General features: G+C 44.6%; 2 protein-coding genes across 2 annotated transcripts in view; one reads left to right on the top strand and one right to left on the bottom strand.

Annotated features, from left to right (window-relative positions):
* Positions 1-1,706: 1,706 nt before the first annotated feature.
* MRPL35 (mitochondrial ribosomal protein L35) lies at positions 1,707-20,354 on the bottom strand. The gene is made up of 5 exons (XM_082262310.1): positions 20,248-20,354; positions 16,261-16,301; positions 9,354-9,492; positions 6,858-6,999; positions 1,707-1,978 (listed from the first exon to the last, which is right to left on the bottom strand). The coding sequence occupies exons 1-5, from the start codon at positions 20,304-20,306 to the stop codon at positions 1,790-1,792; spliced, it is 570 nt and encodes a 189-aa protein (XP_082118436.1). The 5' UTR covers positions 20,307-20,354; the 3' UTR covers positions 1,707-1,789.
* A 44-nt stretch (positions 20,355-20,398) lies between these two features.
* The window catches only part of POLR1A (RNA polymerase I subunit A), a 257,236-nt gene continuing 254,413 nt past the window's right edge, over positions 20,399-23,221 (top strand). Inside the window, exon 1 of the mRNA XM_082267319.1 lies at positions 20,399-20,735. Within this exon, the coding sequence (XP_082123445.1) occupies positions 20,659-20,735 (77 nt within the window). The 5' untranslated portion in view covers positions 20,399-20,658. The remainder of the gene's footprint in view (positions 20,736-23,221) is intronic.

Raw genomic sequence — 23,221 nt, 5'->3', positions numbered from 1 at the left:
CTCTTCCAAGATCCTTGCATCATTCGAGAGCCCAAGTGTGCTCCCTAACCTGTGCCACCTTCCTTCCACTTCTTCCCTCTGCAGCCGCGGCCCGCGTCGTCTCTTCCTCTTTGCATTGATTCCTGGGAGCTGGAAGTCATCGCTCCCAGGAGTTAATGCGCCTGCACCGGCCCCGCTCGTCACTTCCGGTGCGTCATTCCCTGCTATACAGCTTCTGGGCATGCCTAGAAGCTGTGCAGGGATGACGCGCCTGCACCGGAAGTGACGAGCAGGGCCGGTGCAGGACATTCTGGGACCGAAGAGGACGCTCTGGCTTCAGCTGCCCACACCTGAGATGGCAACGCTGGAGAAGACATTTTCAAGGTAAGTATTTCTTTTAAAAGGTAAGTGAAACCTGGGACAGTTCAGAGGCTATAATTGCTGAAATGCACTAGCCCTGACTGTCCCGGGGGGTATTTTTATTGAAAAATGTTTGAGGCCGGAACTCTGCTTTAAGTGACTGTGGTGTCAGAAACATAACAGACACATTAATTTTGCTTCAACACATCTTGAGAAAATGCAAATATTTAATAACTTAAAAAATTAATGTCATTTTGAGTCATATGTTTTAAGTCAAAGTCAAGTCTCAAGTCATGAATACCAAGTCAAAGTCAAGTCGAGTCTTTTATTAATTTTAATCAAGCAAGTCTCAAGTTCTCCAACTGGTGACTTAAGTCTGACTTAAGTCAAGTCATGTGACTCAAGTCCCCCAGCTCTGGTGTAAAGGATTATGTTTCCCACTGCAACACACTAAAAATAAATATGGTTAGAGATCCATTCCAACATTGCCACTTTTTGTCTGAGAGGAAACTGAAATGTGTGGGGCAGGGTGTTTGTAGCTGTCAAACGGACATGGTGCCCTGCAAAATTACATAGGGGCGGGGAATCTCCTCTTCTGGTAGGATATCCAGGTTGCAGTGTGACAAGTGGTCCCTTTATGTGTATAAGAAAGGCTGACAGGTGCTTTCAGTACAATGTACAGTATGTAGGCAAAGACACCCATAGCACAACCACAAGTACAGGGACCATGGAGAATCAGGATTGTAGACAGCGTACAGGTGTCACCACCTAGGTTTCTCACCTACATATAGTGAGGGGCTTTAGGGTTTCTCAGAATGTTTATGGAAGGAAAAAAAATGCATGCACTTTTTTGCAGGACTTATGATTTTGTTTTAAGCTACACTAGGGCTTTAAAGTGATTATAAAAAGGAAAAAAAAAAAAAAAAAAAAATTATATTATATATATATATATATATATTTTAACAAAATATATCTCTATACTTATCTGCTCCGTGCAACAGAATTGCACAGAGCGGCCCTGAACCTCCTCTTTTTCGGGTCTCCCACCGGCACTCCTGGTCCTTTCTCTGTCAAGTGCCCCCACGGGAAGCCGATTCCCAGACGGCACTTGTCCGTGCTCGCCTCCGAGCCCTGCTGCTACCTCCAATGACTCCCGGTGTCCCAGGAAAGCCACAGAAGTGCAGGGCAGATGTCCACGGTGCTTGATCGGATAAGGACTCCGATAAGTAAAGGGGGAGGTGAGGGGCCTAAACATTTTTTTACATTAATGCAAGGAATGCATTAGGGTAAAAGAGGTTTAGGCTTTAGAACCACTTTAGGGCAAAGCTGTTCAGCATCAAACAAAAAAAAGAGGCAACACAATTAAATTCTCACGCATTTCAAAGTCAAATTTTATTACAAGTCACAAAGAATTTACATGGTAAAAGATACACGAGAAAGGAAGCTGATCTTACACTTTCAGATTGGTACGGTCGTGGTATTTCTGGTAAGGATCATCGACGTACCAGTTCCTTCTCTTCCAGAAGGATGTGGTCATTTTATCAAGCAATTTGCTCTGCGTTTTGTTACAGAACACTATTTCTCTTAGGCGTTTTTTCCTGGCTGCCCTTTTCTTCCACAGTTTCTTCTTATAACCAGCCTGCAAATGCAAAGGTTTATTAACATCTACAGAAAATTCCAGAGAAAAACAAATCAGTTTAACATACATAACTTCAGGTTATGTCCACTTGATAGGAGTTTATTTTAAATATTAGCTGTGCATGGAGAAATAAAAATACTTTAGTGGAAATTTGCTTTCTGCCTCCCCCAAAATCAGCTGGCATATACTAGTAACAGCCATACCTCTTAGTCGCAAACATCCTTACGCATATTCACATCGCAGAGGATAGCGGGGTGACCAGGTCTGTTAGATTATGGGCTGCCCTGGGTGGCACAGTCAAACTCTGGTTCCTATTAGACTGTCATCAAATTTAGACACCCTCCTTTGCAGCTACTTTATTAGTACAGTGGAAGTACCATGTGTTTCTTGTATATATTTTCCTAGTAAAAGGGTTCATTTAATATTTATTTTACAGTTCATTTAATTGGTATTTTGCAGGTTATATTGGGGAAAAAAATAACCAAAAACAAACAAGATCGAGATGCTTTTTGAGAACACTCCATGGTAACACCACAAATTTACAAGGAACTTTGAAGAAGCTTGAGGTCTTCTGCTTGAGGTCTTCTGCATAAAAATGCACTCCTACTCCTACTATTGTTCTGAGTTATTAGAAATTGTCATTACTGACCTCTTTAGAGTGTTTTTGGCCAACATTATTGATAATTATTAACACATACTGTTTGGATGTATATTATAACCTCTTGCCGATTATATAATGCTTAGTAGTATACTCCGCTTTTTAAAGCGGCGTTCCGGCCTCAAAATCGAAAAAAATGATTTTGGGCCATCCGCTTGCTGATTGCAACCTGAAAAAGAAATGGATACTGCCAATTGTTTTTTTTTTGATTACTTACCTTATTATAGAAGAAAATATACTCAACTTCCTTCCACTTCCTCCCTCTGCGGCCGCGGCCCGCGCCGTCCAGTTTGCAATGACTCCTGGGAGCTGAACGTCATCACTCCCAGGAATCAATGCGCCTGCACCGTCCCCGCTCGTCACTTCAGGTGCAAGCGCGGCATTCCCTGCTATACAGCTTCTGGGCATGCCCAGAAGCTGTGCAGGGATGCTGCGCCTGCCCCAGAAGTGACGAGCGGGGCCGGTGCAGTGCATTGTGGGACTCCGACGTCACAGAAGAGGATACGAAGAGGGACGCTGCGGCTTCAGCTGCCCACACCTGAGATGGCAGCGCTGGAGAAGAACTTTTCAAGGTAAGTATTTCTTCTTACAGGTAAGTGCGACCCGGGACAGTACAGAGGCTATCCATTGTGGAATGTACTAGCCCTGACTGTCCTGGGGGTATTTTTAGCTAAAATTGACCCCCGAGGCCGGAACTCCGCTTTAAATTTTACCTACAGGTAAGCCTATAAAAAAAAGCTTACCTTAATATCTCCTAAACCTGCACGGTTTAGGAGATATTCACCCTGCATGCAGCCGCTCTGAAGGTTCGGCGTATCTTGCTGGACTTTCAGAGCTCCTTGCCGGAAAGTGAAACTACCGCGCGGGAGTGACGACATTGCGGCTCCGGTCACTCACTGCACTGGAGTCGCCGAACCCAGGAAGAGACGCCAAGGGAACAGGTCAGCTCCCTCAGCGGTGTCCGGGTGACTGTGTGGGGGCTTTGTTCTAAGGTAAACATTTCATAATGTGCTAGTATGCGATGCATACTAGCACATTATGCCATTGTCCTGCAGGTTTTTTTTTACACAGCTTTAACCACTTGCCGACCACTCACATTGAGCGTACTGCGGCAAAGTGGTTAGTTATCGTCCAGCAATGTAGACCTACGTCGCTGGACTCCTCCACTTGTGGGCGGCACGCGCGTGCCGCCGGAGGCTCGCTCCCGCTGTATTCAGTCACAGCGGGAGTTGGGCCAGGGGAGGAGCGGAGGTGATCACCGCCGCTCTTCCCCGATCGTCGGCGAATCGAGTGTAGAGTGTGGATCTCCTAAGTGACAGGCAGGGACAGATTGCAGGATTCAGCATAGCTGAACCTGCGGCGATCTGTGCCTGTGTCACTCAGTCACCTCCCTCCACACACGTCGGTAAGCACCAGGCATACATTAACCCCTTTATCACCAATAAAAGTTAACCCCTTCCCTGCCAGTGTCATTTTTACAGTAACGGTGCATATTTATAGCACTGATTACTGTAGTAATGTCACTGGTACCCCCAAAAAAGTGTCAAAAATGTCAGTCAAGGGTCCGATCTGTCCGCCGAAGTGTCGCAGTCCCTCAAACAAACAAACAAACAAACAAAAAAAAACACGCAGATCGCCGCCATTACTAGTTAAAAAAAAAAAAAATAATAATAAAAATGACATAAATTTCCCGTAGTTAGTAGCTGCGATAACTTTTGCGCAAACCAATCAATCGATTTTTTTTACAAAAAATATGTAGCCTAAATATATATGTGGCCTAAAAGGTTAAAAAAATTTGATTCTTACTTTTTTTTTTGGGGAATTTCATATAAAAAAAATGTGAAAAATATTGTTATTTTTTCAAAATTGGTCGCTCTTTTTGTTTATAGCGCAAAAAGTAAAAAAAAAAAAAAAAAAAAAAAAAAAAAAAAAATTGGTCAGGAATGGGGTAAAATCTTCCAGTCTTGAAGCGGTTAAAAATATGCTCATTGAGAATTTTTTTGTCAAAGACATGTAGCTAAATACATTTTGGCCTAAATATGACAAAAATTTAATATATTGGATATTTTTTAACTGTCAAAGTAGAAAAATATTGTTATTTTTTTCAAAATTGTCGCATTTTTTAATTAATATCGCAAAAATTGAAAAGTGCAGAGGTGATCAAATACCACCAAAAGAAAGCTCTGTTTGTGGGAAAAAAAGGACGTAAATTTCGTTTGCGTATGGCGTTGCACGACCGCCCAATTGTCAGTTAAAGTCGCACAGTGCCGAATCGCAAAAAGTGGCCTGAACGTAAAGCAGGAAAATCCTCCGGTGGTAAAGTGGTTAAGTGAGGCGGCATGGAGGGTGGGCTTTCAGGCCCACCTGATGCACATATGCAATTAAGGCTGCCAAGGTTTCTGCGCCGAGGGTCCCCTCCTATCACAGTGACAGACCAGTCGCAGACAATTCTTATACCCTGGTTATGACTGGGAAATTCGCACCCCCCCCCCCCCTCTGACTAGGCCCAGAAAGTATTTCTTTGGTAGAATCTATAGCAGATTACTATGCCACATCACCGTGTATCTTTATTCAGCCTATCGTAGACGCTGCTTCCCATCTGTAGAGTAGTGGGACTGCACCAATGAGTAGCTATTATAGAACCATAGGATTAAACAATGCTGAAGGATGAGCCAGCCACTTCTAAATCTACAGTGCCTTGAAAATGTATTTATACCCCTTGAAGTTTTCCACATTTTGTCATGTTACAACCAAAAACGTAAATGTATTTTTATGTGATAGACCAACACAAAGTGGTACACAGACAGCTTCTGAACAGCAATTTTCAAGTCTTGCCACAGATTCTTAATGGGATTTAGGTCTAGACTTCAATTGGGCCATTCGAACACATAGTAATGCTTTGATATAAACCATTCCCTTGTAGCTCTGGCTGTATGTTTAGAATCGTTGTCCTGCTGGAAGGTGAACCTCTGCCCCAGTCTCAAATTTTTTGCAGACACTAACAGGTTTTCTTCTAAAATTGCACTGAATTTGGCTCCAATCATCTTACCAACAACTTTGACCAGCTTCCCTGTCACTGCTGAAGAAAAGCAACCCCACAACATGATGCTGCCACCGCCATGTTTTACAACAGTGGGGATGGTGTGTTCAGGGTGATGTGAAGTGTTCAGTTTTCTGCCACATAGCGTTTTGCTTTTAGGCCAAAAAAATTAATTTTGATCTAATCTGAACAGAGCACCTTCTTCCACGTGTTTGCTGTGTCCCCCCACATGGCTTCTCGCAAACTGCAAACAGGACTTCTTATGGCTTTCTTTCAACAATGGCTTTCTTCTTGCCACTCTTTCATAAAGGCCAGATTTGTGGAGTGCACGACTAATAGTTGTCCTGTGGATCTCTGCAGCTTCTCCAGAGTTTGCAGTTGTGCCATACTCTTTCCATTTTCGGATGATGGATTGAACAGTGTTCCATGAGATGTTCAAAGCTTGGGATATTTTTTTTATAATCTAATGCCCCGTACACACGTGCAGATTATCTGAAGACTTTTGTCTGCAGACTTACCAAAACCATATAATATGAGGTCAAACCTAAACACTTTCAATTTGTATGCAATCCGGCAGGCCCTTGCACTACATAGAAAAGGTAAGTCTGCAGACAAAAGTCATCAGATAATCTGCACGTGTGTACGGGGCATAACCCTGCTTTAAACTTCACCACAACTTTATCCCTGACCTGTCTGGTGTGTTCCTTCATGATGCGGTTTGTTTACTTAGGTTCCCTAACAAACCTCTGAGGGCTTCACAGAACAGCTGTATTTATGCTGAGATAAAAATTACATACAGGTGGACTCTATTAACTAATTAGATGACTTCTGAAGGCAATTGGTTCCACTAGATTTTAGTTAGGGGTATTCAAGAGTAAATGGGGCTAAATACAAATGCACGCCACACTTTCCAGTTATTTGTAAAAAAAAAAAATTTGAAAACCCATTTATCATTTTCTTTCTACTTCAGAATTATGTGCCACTTTGTGTTGGTCTACCACATAAAATCCCATTAAAATACATTTACGTTTTTGGTTGTAAGATGACAAAATTTCAAGGGATATGAATACTTTTTCAAGGCACTGTGTATAAAAATGCACACTTTTATAGCATATTTAAACTATTTCAGCCTCACATTTTCATGAAAACTAAGCTAATTGTGATCTCATCAATCACCTTACCTTTCTTCGAATCCACAGCCCACAGTGTAGACGCATAAATCGTTCCACTACAGATTTCACAGACTTCCTCTTCCCTTTTCGAAGACTGATATATGTGACCGGTCTCGACTGTTGGAGAATGCTGGGAAGCAGCGGTGACACCCTATAAAATTATTATTGCCTGTGTCAGAATGCTGAATACAGATTTACCCTGGTTATGGTATTACCTGAAAATTGCAAGCATAACAAACCACGCTCCTGCTCCCAGCAATTAGACTGATAGCAGCAGGAGCTCTGCTGCCCTCAGTACCCTCCTCTTCACCCAGAAAACTGAGGAAGTGGCAAAGATAAGGGCCCACAACTAAGTGTTTGGGGATGGGGGGCATAGAGAGGTACAAAAAAAGTTTTGTACCTTAATGCAGAGGATATAGTATCACTTTGAGAGAGAATTAAATGTGAATGGAATACACTTACCACATTACTACTTTAAGTAGTAGCCAATAGTATATTATTGTAGCCTAATGCAGTATATAAAGGGCCACTAAGTGGTGAGCCTAAGCTGGCCATACACTTTTCAATTACTCTTCCCCCCATCCATCCATCGGATGTAGATGGGGTAATCCTCCCAACTGTGTAATTGTATTCTGACAGCAGGACCCCCCCACCCATCGTCAGAATACCCTGATCAGCAGTACAGCTTGTCTGCATGTGCAGATCGAGCAAAAATTTTCCAGCAGGTCAGTTCATGAGAAGTCCGTCAATAGATCGACCTTTCATGAATGAGAATGGCCATGCATGAATCCAAATTTGTCCGGTTCCTACTAATTCATGCATGGCCAGCCCTCTGAGAAGTGCAAACTTTCTGTTAAAGTTAAAGCGGAGTTCCACCCATTTTTAATACGTTGGATTACATAGATGTATGTAATCCCCTTTAAAACGACTTTTACCAATGGAAACTTTTTTTTTGCTAGTAAATACCTTATTTTTTTGTTTATTCCTCCTCGCCTCACTTCCGGGTCCGATCGGCGATGACGTCATTCGGCGATTCGCAGTGTGTGCTGGGATGTTATTTCATGCCAGAAATCTCGCAGTATTACCCAGGAGCTGAGCTGTACTGTGTGTATTGAGGCCGTTACCTGCCCCGCCTCCTCTCAGTGAGTTGTACTTTATGTATTGTATTCAGGCCGTTCTCTGCCCCGCATCCTCTCAGTGAGCGAGGACTGAAAGCATTATATCCTCACTGAGCTCACTCAGAGGAGGCGGGGCAGAGAACGGCCTCAATACACACAGTACAGCTCAGCTCCTGGGTAATACTGCGAGATTTCTGGCATGGAATAACATCCCAGCACACACTGCGAATCGCCGAATGACGTCATCGCCGATCGGACCCGGAAGTGAGGAGAGGAGGAATAAACAAGAAAATAAGGTATTTACTAGCAAAAAAAAAAGTTTCCATTGGTAAAAGTCGTTTTAAAGGGGATTACATACATCTAAAGTTACGAAAATGGGTGGAACTCCACTTTAAGGTAAATACCTGTGGGAGAGGCTACAGTCTTCTCTGGATTCTCATGCTGACAGTCGTGTCAGGATCTAACCCACTTCCTTCCCCTCTATTTGAACGATGTTGGCTTTGAGCTGTCTGCTCACTCTCCACAGTTGGCACAGCATAGTTCCTCTTCCCCTCTTCCTCTCACATAGAACACAGCTCAGGTCGGTTTCTCTTACAGACAGGCTCTAGCTGCACATTGTGTAGCTGGATTCTATGCTGCACAGCCATTCTTATCTGGGAACTTCACAGGTCAGAACTGCAGTATAGCAGGCAGCTACACAGTGTGCAGATTGAGGCTTTCCATAAGAAAATAGATCTGAACTGTGTGCTGTGTAAGAGGAGGAGGGAGAGGAACTGTTCTGCCTGTGCACAGCAGACTGTGTGCAGTGAGGTAATGTGATTAGAAGCTCAATAGGAACAGCATCCATGGAGGATGGGGGACACAAATGAAAATCTGGGGGGGGGGGGGGGGCGGGTACAGCCCTCTCCAACACCTCCTTCTAGATCCAGCCATGTCCATGCCATTTATGTATTTTTCCCTTTTATGCAGAGGAACAGCAAAGTGCTTTGTTTACTGCTCAGGTGTGTGCCCATTCAGAAGGTGCAGCCACATCTCCCAGTGACGATAGGGGCAGAAAGAAGGGGTTGATTGCTGAAGTTGTAACCCCACCCTTCTAAACTTTCAAACAGCAAATGGACCTATACTGGGCCCTATATGACAGATGAAGTGCCCCTGCTGGAAAAACAAGGAATTGTGGAAAAGTGGAATTCTGGCTACACACCAGACTAGCTGTAAAACAACCCCCCCCCCTTCTAACATCTATGCTAACTGACCTGTGTAAGAAAGATACTTACCCATTTTCAGCCTGCTCCGAATCACATGACCGGATCAGAGGCTAGTTGGGTATATAGCCGGAATTCCTCTAGAAAACACATAAATCCGGACCACAGCAAGAAAATGACCTCACCTGCTGAGTATTGAGGTGTTCGGTGTCAATAGTTGGCCATTAGCTGGAGACAAGAAGACTCCTGGTGTGGATTTCGTGAGCCCAGAGATTCCTCTTACATGACTGGTTACAGGGGGAGTCAGCACAGGCTTCCAGAGAACTGGAAAATACAAGAAAGAAATCACTATATCTACACAGAACACAATATGAATAAGTATGGGGGACATCAGCTACATTTATAGTAGTCAAAACCTATGTGTACACTGGTACACTCTGAATGTCACCTGTTTGCTGGGGAACCGACTGAAATTCGCTCAGTGGATGGCCCTGCTCCAACTGACAAGAGCTATTCATTCCGATTGACATTTTGTCAATGGAGCCTGTTGGTAAACTTTCAGCTCAACAGTAGCTGCATCCAATCAGATGCAACGGTCATTCTGACAGTTTGACAGCCTTCTAGGCCAGCAGTCAAAATACAATAACTGCATGCAGTAGGAACCCCGTAGGCTAGCTTTAGTATTTGGTACATTTGTAGCCTTTACTGTCTTTTGAAAAGAGAGAACAAACATGCACTACAATGCAGATTTCTATTTATCCACCTGATCACTAGGATTATGTGCTTATTTCCACTCACTACAGTCCAGAGATTAATCTGACCTTGTCTTGTAAAAGCTATATCCCCCCCCCCCCCCGCTTTTCTATCTACCAGACGCTGCAAACCTTGTCTTCACCTGTAGATGAATCAAATGGGATTCACCCATTCAAGTATAAAGGTGCTCTGTAAGCAATGTTATATCTGCCAGGACTGGCTGAAGTTTGGAGCAGCAGAAGAATGGATTCTAAATGTGATTTACAAGGGAGCATCCAGATGTATCTCTGGTTTTTTTTTTTTATTTATAGCAAAGCTGTCAGTCTAAAGCAGTTATGGCGAACCTTGGCACCCCAGATATTTTGGAACTACAATTCCCATGATGCTCATATACCCTGCAGTGTAGTTGAGCATCATAGGAAATGTAATCCCAAAACATCTGGGGTGCCAAGGATCGCCATCACTGGTCTAAAGTGCCCATCCTTCCCCAATTCAGTGACAGAGCCTTATGGTCATCTTTTATACTGAGCATATTTATTAATGGAGCATACAGAAACAATTTGCTCAAACTTTGGTTTGCCATAGCAATCAGTTTGATCTTTCTCCCAGTGCAGTATGGGACAATGAAAAGAAAACTAAGAATCCCCCCATCATATCATAGAACCAAATACATACATGAATAGGAAGCAGCCTGCACCTAGCTCATGTGGTGCATACTAGTTCTAGGGCAATGAAGCTGCAGCTATTTACTAAGCAACTGCCCTGGAACTAGGATGGAACACATGAATAGGAGAATGCTTGGTTCCTTCAGTATTTAAAAGCCTAACTCCAGGTGTACTTTTACTGTAACCACTTGACCTCAGGAAGATTTACCCCCCCCCCCCCCCCAATGACCAGGCCATTTTTTGCAATACGGCACTGTGTTTCTTTCACTGACAATTGCGCGGTCGTGCAACACTGTACCCAAATGATAAATTCAATTATATGTCCTTTTTTTTCCTGACACAAATAGGGCTTTCTTTTGGTGGTATTTAATCACCTCTGCGTTTTTTACTTTTTGTGCTGTTAGGTTTTTAACTGCTATAAAAAAAAAAAAAAAAAAAAATCAAAGGTCTTCATTAATTTAGGTCTATAAGTATTCTGTTACATACAGGTCCCTCTCAAAAAATTAGCATATTGTGATAAAGTTCATTATTTTCTGTAATGTACTGATAAACATTAGACTTTCATATATTTTAGATTCATTACACACAACTGAAGTAGTGCAAGCCTTTTATTGTTTTAATGTTGATGATTTTGGCATACAGCTCATGAAAACCCAAAATTCCTATCTCAAAAAATTAGCATATTTCATCCGACCAATAAAAGAAAAGTGTTTTTAATACAAAAAAAGTCAACCTTCAAATAATTATGTTCAGTTATGCACTCAATACTTGGTCGGGAATCCTTTTGCAGAAATGACTGCTTCAATGCGGCGTGGCATGGAGGCAATCAGCCTGTGGCACTGCTGAGGTGTTATGGAGGCCCAGGATGCTTCGATAGCGGCCTTGAGCTCATCCAGAGTGTTGGGTCTTGCGTCTCAACTTTCTCTTCACAACATCCCACAGATTCTCTATGGGATTCAGGTCAGGAGCGTTGGCAGGGCAATTGAGCACAGTAATACCATGGTCAGTAAACCATTTACCAGTGGTTTTGGCACTGTGAGCAGGTGCCAGGTCGTGCTGAAAAATGAAATCTTCATCTCCATAAAGCTTTTCAGCAGATGGAAGCATGAAGAGCTCCAAAATCTCCTGATAGCTAGCTGCATTGACCCTGCCCTTGATAAAACACAGTGGACCAACACCAGCAGCTAACATGGCACCCCAGACCATCACTGACTGTGGGTACTTGACACTGGACTTCAGGCATTTTGGCATTTCCCTCTCCCCAGTCTTCCTCCAGACTCTGGCACCTTGATTTCCGAATGACATGCAAAATTTGCTTTCATTCGAAAAAAGTACTTTGGACCACTGAGCAACAGTGCAGTGCTGCTGCTCTGTAGCCCAGGTCAGGCGCTTCTGCCGCTGTTTCTGGTTCAAAAATGGCTTGACCTGGGGAATGCGGCACCTGTAGCCCATTTCCTGCACACGCCTGTACACGGTGGCTCTAGATGTTTCTACTCCAGACTCAGTCCACTGCTTCCGCAGGTCCCCCAAGGTCTGAAATCAGTCCTTCTCCACAATCTTCCTCAGGGTCCGGTCACCTCTTCTCGTTGTGCAGCGTTTTCTGCCACACTTTTTCCTTCCCACAGACCTCCCACTGAGGTGCCTTGATACAGCACTCTGGGAACAGCCTATTCGTTCAGAAATTTCTTTCTGTGTCTTACCCTCTTGCTTGAGGGTGTCAATGATGGCCTTCTGGACAGCAGTCAGGTCGGCAGTCTTACCCATGATTGCGGTTTTGAGTAATGAACCAGGCTGGGAGTTTTTAAAAGCCTCAGGAATCTTTTGCAGGTGTTTAGAGTTAATTAGTTGATTCAGATGATTAGGTTAATAGCTCGTTTAGAGAACCTTTTCATGATATGCTAATTTTTTGAGATAGGAGTTTTGGTTTTTCATGAGCTGTATGCCAAAATCATCAATATTAAAACAATAAAAGGCTTGCACTACTTCAGTTTTGTGTAATGAATCTAAAATATATGAAAGTCTAATGTTTATCAGTACATTACAGAAAATAATGAACTTTATCACAATATGCTAATTTTTTGAGAGGGACCTGTATATTTTTGGTAAAATGTCCCAATAAGTGTTTATTGATTGGTTTGTGCAAAATGTGAAGTGTCTACAAACTATGGGATATATTTATGGAATTTGTATTTATTTTTTAGTAGTAATGGTGACGATCAGCAACTTATAGCGGGACTGCGATATTGCGGCGGCAAATCTGACTCCTGACGCTCTTTTGGGAGCCAGTGACACGAATACAGTGATCAGTCTTAAAAAATATGCACCATCACTGTACTAATGACACTTGCTGGGAACAGGTTAACCTTAGGGGCGATATTAAAGGGTTAATTATATGCCTGGCCTGTTATCTTACTGTGGGGGAGGTGCTTTTTCTAATGGAAGGCATAGATCCATGTCCCTGCTTTGCAGGATCACGGGATCAATGCCTTCTATACTGACAGAACGACAATCTGCCTTGTTTACACATAGGCAAACTGACGTTCTGCCTGTGCACAGAGCAGACATCGAGACCAGCTGATTGGCTCCAGCTGTGCACAAGCGAGCCTCTGGCGAGCAAATGCGCGAGCGAGTCTCCGGCAGCGCACATGTGCACCCGATACCCAGAAATGCAGGATCATGTATATACACGTGATCTTGCGCAGCGTGGCTGCCCTGTAGCAGTAAATCTGCTATAGGGCGGTCGGCAACTGGTTTGTTTTTTTGGGCCAAGTTGGCTGAAACAAACTATTTCCTTTACTAACTGATGCGACCACTATCAATATTGTCTAAACTGTATGTAGTGTCATCTACATGCATATTATACAGCGATGTGTACAGGGACTTCCTGTCTGCTGCCGGAAAAAAAACGTTGTCAAGCTGAGTGCTGGCGAATCATTTACAGATAGACTTGTATTTTTAGCAATGCATACAAGGGTTCCTTTGATTGGCTAAGGTGGGAGATGTGATGTCATCTGCCCACTTCATCAGAGGCAGGCTTATATTCATTAATAAAAATACAAAGCTTCCTGTGAATGGCTGAGCCTGACTTCATTTTGTTTCGGCAGCAGACTGGAAGTCTGAGACCTGGCAAATCACATTTCTTTCTTATGGTATTTATACTCGGTAACTATAGGACCTAACAGTAGGGCACAATCCTAAAACAAAACGTGACAAGTAAAAAAAATGAAATGCCCCCTGTTCAAAAGCCTGCATCCCCTTAATACTGTGTAATGCCCCCTTTAGCATTAATGACAATTGATGCAGTCTTTTGTAATAGTGGTCTATGTGGCCCCGAATTCTTGCAGGTGGTATAGCTGCCCATGTGTCTTGCCAGAATGCCTCCAGGTCATGCAAAGTCTTTTGTCGTCTTGCATGAACCGTAGGTTTAATATCTCTCCAGAGTGGCCCGATGATATTAAGGTCAGGACTGATGGCCACTCCAGAACCTTCACCTTTTTTTCTGCTGTAACTACTGCAGGGTCAGCTTGGCCTTGAGCTTTGGGTCATTGTCATGCTGGAAAGTCCAAGAGTGTCTCATGCGCAGCTTTCATGCAGAAGAATGCAAACTGTTTGCCAGTATTTTCTGATAACACGCTGCATTCATCTTACTATCAATTTTCGCAAGATGTCCTGTACCTTTAGAGCTCACACCCCCCCCCCTCCCCCAAAAACATCAGTGAGCCACCACCATGCTTCACAGTGGGGATGTTATTCTTGTCGTTATACGCTTTGTTGATCCCTTTTTAAACATTGCGCTTATGGTTGTGACAATAAAGCTCTATTTTGGTCTCGTCACTCCAGATTACAGTGTACCAGAAGCTGTAATCGGGCATATTGTACTTAAGCTTTTTTGTGACCTTGGCACAGTGAAGGCTTCTTTCTGGCAACTCAACCATGCAGCTAATATTTTTGTTCACAGATCAACGTATTATGCTCATGTGAAACAACAGCATTATATTTTGTAGGGCAGCCTGCATTTCTCATGTGGTTACATGTGGGTTTTTCTGTGTATCCCAAACAATTCTTCAGGCAGTTGTAGCTGCAATCTTTTTGGTTTACCTGACCTTGGCTTGGTATCAAGAGATCCTTGAATATTCCACTTCTTTATAAGTAATTAAACCGTACTGACTGGCATATTCAAGGCTTTGGATATCTTTTTATATCCTTTTCCATCTATAGAAAGTTCCATTACCTTGTTACACAGGTCTTTTGACAGTTCTTTTCTGCTTCCCATGGCTCGGTATCTAACCTGTTCAGTGCGTTAATGTGAGAGCGAACAGACTCATCGACTATTTGCACAGACACTAATGGCAATTTAAAAAGCCACAGATGTTAAAAATTGACCTTTAATTGCCATTTTAACCTGTGTGTGTCTGTACCAAGGCCAAACATTGCAGGGATGGAAACTTTTGATCAGTGCCATTAGGGTAATTTCTGCTATCATTATGATTTAAAAAGGAGCCAAACTACTATGCGATAATAAATGGCTTCATATGATCAGGATCCTTCAAAAAAAGTTTTTTTTTTAGCATGATCAGTCATTGTTTCAATATCGAATATCAATGCCACAATTGCAGGATTTCTGCCAGGGTATGCAAAATTTTGCACAACTGTACACTGCATGTAGCTGATGATACACTATATTACTAAAAGTATTGGGACGCCTGCCTTTACACGCACATTAACTTTAATGGCATCCCAGTCTTAGTCTAATATAGTCTAAGACCTTAGTCTTAGGTTTAATATTGTGTTGACCCACCCTTTGCAGCTATAACAGCTTCAACTCTTCTGGGAAGGCTGTCCACAAGGTTTAGGAGTGTGTCTATGGGAATGTTTGACCATTCTTGCAGAAGCCCATTTGTGAGGTCAGGCACTGATGTGGATAAGAATCATCTCAAAGCTAATCTATGGGGTTGAGGTCAGGACTCTGTGCAGGCCAGTCAAGTTCCTCCACCCCAAACTCGCTCATCCATGTCTTTATGAACCTTGCTTTGTGCACTGGTCCAAATCATTTTTTGGAGGGGGGATTGTGGTGTGGGGTTGTTTTCCAGGGGTTGGGCTTGGCCCCCTAGTTCCAGTGAAGGGAACTCTTAAGGCAACTTTGTGGGAACAGTTTGAGGTTGATCCTTCCTGTTCCAACATGACTGTGCACCAGCTGCACAAACAAGGTGCATAAAGACATGGATAAGCAAGTTTGGGGTGGAGGAACTTGACTGGCACTTCTTGAAAAATGGTCAAATATTCCCATAGACAGCCCTAAACCTTGTGGACAGCCTTCCCAGAAGAACTGAAGCTGTTATAGCTGCAAAGGGTGGGCCAACCTAATATTGGACCCTACGGACTAAGACTGGGATGCCATTAAAGTTCATGTGTGAGTAAAGGCAGGTGTCCCAATACTTTTGGTAATCTAGTGTATATACAGTGCTGATAGTGGCTGCATCAATTAGTAAAGGAAAGTTTGTTTGGGCCAGCTCAGCCCTACTGAACTATTTAAAGTGAATGTAAACCCAGATTAAGGTTTTTACCGCTCAAGTATTCAGCTTTGTAACAGAATGGATTTTTAGAAGGATAGAAGAACATAGATAGATTGAACATTTGTTCCCTGAACTCTATCAGATGACTGCCAGTTTCCTACCTGTTCTTGCTTCAGGCTGCTGAAATGTTCTTGAAAAATGCCTGAGGGACAAAAAATAAGCATAAATTATAGTAGGAGCTGCAGTTTAAAAGAGATCAATACATAAAAGGAGTCAGCTGCATATTCTGCTATAGCTCAAGTTAGAGCTGCACAATTAATCGTTAAAATATCACGATCTCAATTCACCCCCCCCCCCTCACGATCCCAAAACGGCATGTCCTCGATTCATACAGAGCAGAGCTGTTCTCTGCTCACTCACAGCTGTCAAAAAAAAAAAAAAAAAAGTCTCATATATCAAATATTTATCAACATTGTTAAGGCTGGAGATAACTATAAATAATGTTTTACAATGTATCATTTCCTTCTGTTAGATCAAAGGAATGAACTTCCATCTGTAAATGAGGGCAGTTTACCTCTAGTGGTAGTATACTCCGCTTTTTAACTTTTACCTACAGGTAAGCCTATGATAAGGTTTACCTGTAGGTAAAATTAATATCTCCTATACCTGCATGGTTTAGGAGATAGTTGCCCTGCATGCAGCCGCTGACACCAGAGGTGCATGCGCTCTGAAGGTCCAGCGGACCTTCAGAGTTCCTTGCCGGCTCTTTGCTGGGAGTGAGGTCATCGCGGCTCTGGCCATTCACAGCGCGGGAGCCGCCGAACCCAGAAGAGGCGCCGAGTGAAGATGTCGGCTGCCTCAGCGGTGTCGGGGCTTTGTTCTAAGGTAAGTATTTCATAATGAGCTAGTATGCGATGCATACTAGCACATTATGCCATTGTCCTGCAGGGTTTGTTTTTCTTTGTTGAGGACACAACCGCTTTAAAAATCAAGGCCTTTTCCTGACACTTGTTGCTTACAAGTTAAAATCAGTATTTTTTGCTAGAAAATTACTTAGAACCCCCAAATACTATATATTTCATTTTTTTTTTTTTAGCAGAGAACCTAGAGAATAAAATGGCGATTGTTGCAATATTGTATGTCACACTGTATTTGCACAGTGGTCTTTTAAGGCTAGGTTTCCACTAGTGCGGCTACGAAGTCGTGCTACTTCTAGCACGACTTCGTAGCGAAAGTAAACCGCGGCTTCAGTTAGACTTTTCCCTCATATATAGAGGGAAGTCGCGCTCAAAAGTAGTGCACGATCTACTTTTGAAGTCGCCGCAACTGAAGCCGCGGCAGTGGAAACGGGCCCCATTGAAAACAATGGGTTTTGACTTGCTGTGCGACTTGACATGTGTCAAGTCGCACCGCAAGTCGCACTAGTGGAAACCGAGCCTAAACACTATTTTTTTTTTAGGAAGAAATACACTTTAATTAAAAAAAAAAAACTAAACAAAATTAGCCCAATTTTTTTTTGTATAATGTGAAAGATGATGTTATGCCAAGAATCGTGAGAGAATCGTGATGTTTATTCTAAGCAAAAAAAACCTGCGATTCTCATTTTATCCAGAATCGTGCAGCTCTATCTCAAGTATAGTGGGACTCCTGAACCTGGATTTGTTGTAGAGACAGTACTAGAATATCTTTAGTAAAGAGGAGAGGTATTTTGGAGGATTTATGGCAAATTTACAATGTATATATATATATATACACACACACCCCTAAGTGAAAATGTCCAAATTGGGCCCAAAGTGTCAATATCTTGTGGCCATCATTATTTCCCAGCACTGCATTAACCCTGTCAGGACAATTCTGATGATTTGAGGAGAGTACACGGAGTCTCCAGCATAGCTAGAGAACTGACCACGGCGTCTTCCCCAGCTTGGGGCTCATGTACACAGGGCAGTTGAAAACCTTTTCTAAATGCTGGAAACTGACAGCTGGAAAGCAACGATGAAAAACATCCGTTTTACAGATTTTACATACCGAGTTTATCCGAGTTTAGCATTTGAGGTTAGAAGAGTTTTATTTAAAGACAACCTCAGGAGATTCTCCCAAAAGGCATGAAAAACAAGTACAGTATTAGTTAGCCATTCTGTGAGAGAAGAGAGCAGTGTGCTTGTAGGTAGCGGCCTTATTTTTTGTGTTATCCTCTATTCCCAGCAGAAGAGGACCGGTCACCTGCAAGGCCAGATCATATATCCCCCCCCCCCCCCCCCCGATCAGAAGAGGAGCTGTCACCTGCAAGGCCAGATCATATATCCCCCCCCCCATAAGAAGAGGACCTGTCACCTGCAAGGCCAGATCATATATCCCCCCCCATAAGAAGAGGACCTGTCACCTGCAAGGCCAGATCATATATCCCCCCCCCCATAAGAAGAGGACCTGTCACCTGCAAGGCCAGATCATATATCCCCCCCCATAAGAAGAGGACCTGTCACCTGCAAGGCCAGATCATATATCCCCCCCTCCCCCATCAGAAGAGGAGCTGTCACCTGCAAGGCCAGATCCTATATCCCCCCCCCCCCATAAGAAGAGGACCTGTCACCTGCAAGGCCAGATCATATATCCCCCCCCTCCCCCATAAGAAGAGGAGCTGTCACCTGCAAGGCCAGATCATATATCCCCCTCCCCCCATAAGAAGAGGACCTGTCACCTGCAAGGCCAGATCATATATCCCCCCCTCCCCCATAAGAAGAGGAGCTGTCACCTGCAAGGCCAGATCATATATCCCCCCCCCCCATAAGAAGAGGACCTGTCACCTGCAAGGCCAGATCATATATCCCCCCCCCCATAAGAAGAGGACCTGTCACCTGCAAGGCCAGATCCTATATCCCCCCCCCCCCATAAGAAGAGGAGCTGTCACCTGCAAGGCCAGATCATATATCCCCCCCCCTCCCCCATCAGAAGAGGAGCTGTCACCTGCAAGGCCAGATCATATATCCCCCCCCCATAAGAAGAGGACCTGTCACCTGCAAGGCCAGATCATATATCCCCCCCCCCCCCCCGATCAGAAGAGGAGCTGTCACCTGCAAGGCCAGATCCTATATCCCCCCCCCTATAAGAAGAGGACCTGTCACCTGCAAGGCCAGATCATATATCCCCCCCCCATAAGAAGAGGACCTGTCACCTGCAAGGCCAGATCATATATCCCCCCCTCCCCCATCAGAAGAGGAGCTGTCACCTGCAAGGCCAGATCCTATATCCCCCCCCCATAAGAAGAGGACCTGTCACCTGCAAGGCCAGATCATATATCCCCCCCCCCCCATAAGAAGAGGACCTGTCACCTGCAAGGCCAGATCATATATCCCCCCCCCCCATAAGAAGAGGACCTGTCACCTGCAAGGCCAGATCATATATCCCCCCCTCCCCCATAAGAAGAGGACCTGTCACCTGCAAGGCCAGATCATATATCCCCCCCCCCCCCATAAGAAGAGGACCTGTCACCTGCAAGGCCAGATCCTATATCCCCCCCCCCCATAAGAAGAGGAGCTGTCACCTGCAAGGCCAGATCATATATCCCCCCCCTCCCCCATCAGAAGAGGAGCTGTCACCTGCAAGGCCAGATCATATATCCCCCCCCCCATAAGAAGAGGACCTGTCACCTGCAAGGCCAGATCATATATCCCCCCCCTCCCCCATCAGAAGAGGAGCTGTCACCTGCAAGGCCAGATCATATATCCCCCCCCCCCATAAGAAGAGGACCTGTCACCTGCAAGGCCAGATCATATATCCCCCCCTCCCCCATAAGAAGAGGACCTGTCACCTGCAAGGCCAGATCATATATCCCCCCCCCCCCATAAGAAGAGGACCTGTCATCTGCAAGGCCAGATCATATATCCCCCCCCTCCCCCATAAGAAGAGGACCTGTCATCTGCAAGGCCAGATCATATATCCCCCATCAGAAGAGGACCTGTCACCTATAGTGCAGATGAGTCCAGTATTTGCCATCAGCCCCCTGTACACCTCACCAGTGGAGGTGACCTATCTCCTCTACCAGGGACATTGCCAGCAGAAAGCCCCAGTCTACCTTCCACAACAAAGCTGCCCCCTCCTCCTCCCTCCAGGCCTGTACTGGCATCACCCTCCATCCTTCCTCCCGGTACCTGAGCAGAGTCCCCGGCCGGACACACACCGTCCTGAGGGACGCACAGGACAGCGCCATCTTCCCGAGGCCTCAGCTCCCGGACTGTACCATCCGCAGAGGGGTCCTTCTATCACACAGACAGCGGCGGTGTGTACTAGCTACAGAGGAAACTTTCTATCCGGACTGTACCATCTACTTGAGGGAACCACCAAACTTTTTCCTTCATACCCCGCCACTTCCAATGCTGCTTCTTTTACTGTTTCTAAACACAGCCTGACTGTGTGTAGGCGGCTTGCAGAGCCAGGCAATGGTTGTATTTCTGAGCACACCCCCCCCCGTCCTTGCTGAGTGTTGGTGTGTTCCACTTCCGGGTCCTGCACGTGTCGGTGTGTAGGGGAGGCAGAGCGGTGAGCGGTGTCCGGGGCTCATCATGCTGCTCTCCCGGGACATACCATGGCGGCACCTGCGGGGGGTCGGCTTCGAGATGTTCAGCTCGGAGGAGATCAGGTGAGCACCCTGTGTGCAACATTTCCAACCTTCCGCAGCATTTTATACTAACAAAACATGGGAAATTTACTGACGGAGCACATTTCTTTTACTGACAACCTGGAGAATGGCATTACAAATTATAGTATAACTAAAGGCCAAACTTTGTTTTGGGTTTGGATAGTGTTAGCTCAATTCTCGTCAGGAGGCAATCACGATGATATTACAGCCCTTCAGTTTCTACCCTCCCAATAGATGGATTTCCCCTCCAACCAGCTGGGAGTTATGACGACACACAGCACTCAAACTTGGTGCAGTCACAACTGTTTATTTCAAGTTTCGTGCTCCCATTTAAAGGGTATTTCGGCGGCAAAAACGGCTTGAAACTGGTTTACAAGCCGAAGTCAATTGAACAGTACAACATCACTCATAGAAACAGTTACATGAAAAGGATTTTGTGTCCTATACATCTGTGACAATATGTGGGGTGTCGTGTGTTTGAAGATTGTGTCTTGTGGGGCAGACACTTGGTCTGTGTTCAGCTGTCATGTGTTAATGTAAGCAATTGTCAAATGTGTACAGGTGGAGTCCGTAATTTCCATGCGCAGACTTAACTTTGTCAAGTGTCCCAATGAATGAATGAACAGGTGTTTACATGTCGTCTAAATGCAAAACATAGCTGTCTGCTGACCAAGGTGGATGAATGGCTGTCAGTGCCAGCTCGTTAATATGTAAATGCAAGGGCCTACACTTCATCACAGAATGGGCACAAACCGAAATATATCTAAAAAATCATAAGGCATATTAATACAACCTTTCAACCCAACCTTTGATCCCAGCTTATTTATAACGGTGGGATCACTTAGAGTCTCTGAATAGCACAAAACAGGTGACATTATATTCCAAGGTGTATGTAGGCTGGCGACTTGGTTGTGTGCACATAGGGATATAGCTTCTATTGCAGGTCATGTTGTAACATACCTCAGCGGAGGTTACATATCCTGTATCTATCTCTACCATTGTCTCTGTGAGTGAATATGAGGATCTGTCACTACGATAAGCATATAGATTTGGATGAGTGTATACATCAGTGTCTTCTATACTTGAGTCAGCCCACACCCCACTATAATAGACTTTTAAAACATTAACTGGGGTAGGAACAGCTAACAGGCAGGTAGAGAACAAATCATTAGAATTGTAGTGATCAGAAAGGCAAAAGTCAGAAGAGTTCAGTATGTTGGTAGCAATAAACATCCATATGTTGTCCTTTGTGTCCAATAAACTTGACTTTAACTGTAAAGTGGAGACATGAATGTCTCGTGTTTCTCTCTTTTCCTGGGGTGAGCAAGGGCAAAATGAGGAGAGGTTCTCGAGTGGTGAGCACATGTTGCCAGTAACCAAACAGTGGCTACTAGTGTTGAGCTTGCTGTAAACAGTACCACTGCTGCAAAAATGGGAAGTTTTACAGGAGTAGGGGTGTCCGTTGGCATTGTACCAATGCGTCTGTCTGGATCCAACTGGAATTCGTCTGGTGCGCGTCACAATCTCCGGTCTGTCGTCGTGGGGTCCAGGGGTGGGGCTTCCGTCTGTCTGGATCCAACTGGAATTCGTCTGGTGCGCGTCACAATCTCCGGTCTGTCGTCGTGGGGTCCAGGGGTGGGGCTTCCGTCTGTCTGGATCCAACTGGAATTCGTCTGGTGTGCGTCACAATCTCCGGTCCGTCGTCGTGGGGTCCAGGGGTGGGGCTTCCGTCTGTCTGGATCCAACTGGAATTCGTCTGGTGCGCGTCACAATCTCCGGTCCGTCGTCGTGGGGTCCAGGGGTGGGGCTTCCTTCAGTCGCGATGCTTGGATCCAAACCGGGGAGTCGTCTGTCAGTACCGCTGTTCTGGTCACTGCTTGAACTATTGCAGGGGGTCCGTAGGATTGGTCTAGCGACGTCAGCTTATGGAGGGGCCTTCACCAGGATTCTGTCACCAGGCTTGAATGGGTGGGTTGGTGCACCTGTTGGCAAAGGAAACGAGAGCGAGAGATCACCATAATCACTGTTTAATTTTCCAATTAATTAATTCTGCCACATTTTCCTCTTGCAAAATCTCTAGATATGAGAATAAATGGACTCATGGGGTTGAGACGGGTCTGAAGTCATTCATAGCAGGTAAGTACAGAGACAAAAATACAAGTTTTACAAGAATGGCAGGAGTATTTTGCGCCACTTGGCGTCTGGCCTATAGACAGGCAGCAAAAAATAAATGCTAGTGAAGCTACTCGCAGCACTGAGGTTTAGGGCCTACAGGAAGGCAGGTAACAGGAAGGATACTTAATGGCACTGTTGTGGGAGAACACAGCATGTCTACACATGCAACAATGGTGAGGACCCTTGGAGGGGTTGAACTGCCTTGTATTCCTCCAAAGGTGGAAATGGGTTAAATTGCAGTCCTCTGACTCACCCAAGCAGGCAGCTACCTAGAACTGAGTATCCCTTGCATGGCTAAGATGCTGTGATCA

This window comes from Pelophylax lessonae (genome assembly GCF_965119305.1).
Source record: "Pelophylax lessonae genome assembly, chromosome: 1".
Classification (NCBI taxonomy): Eukaryota; Metazoa; Chordata; class Amphibia; order Anura; family Ranidae; genus Pelophylax; species Pelophylax lessonae.
This window is presented reverse-complemented; position numbering and strand designations above follow the sequence as displayed.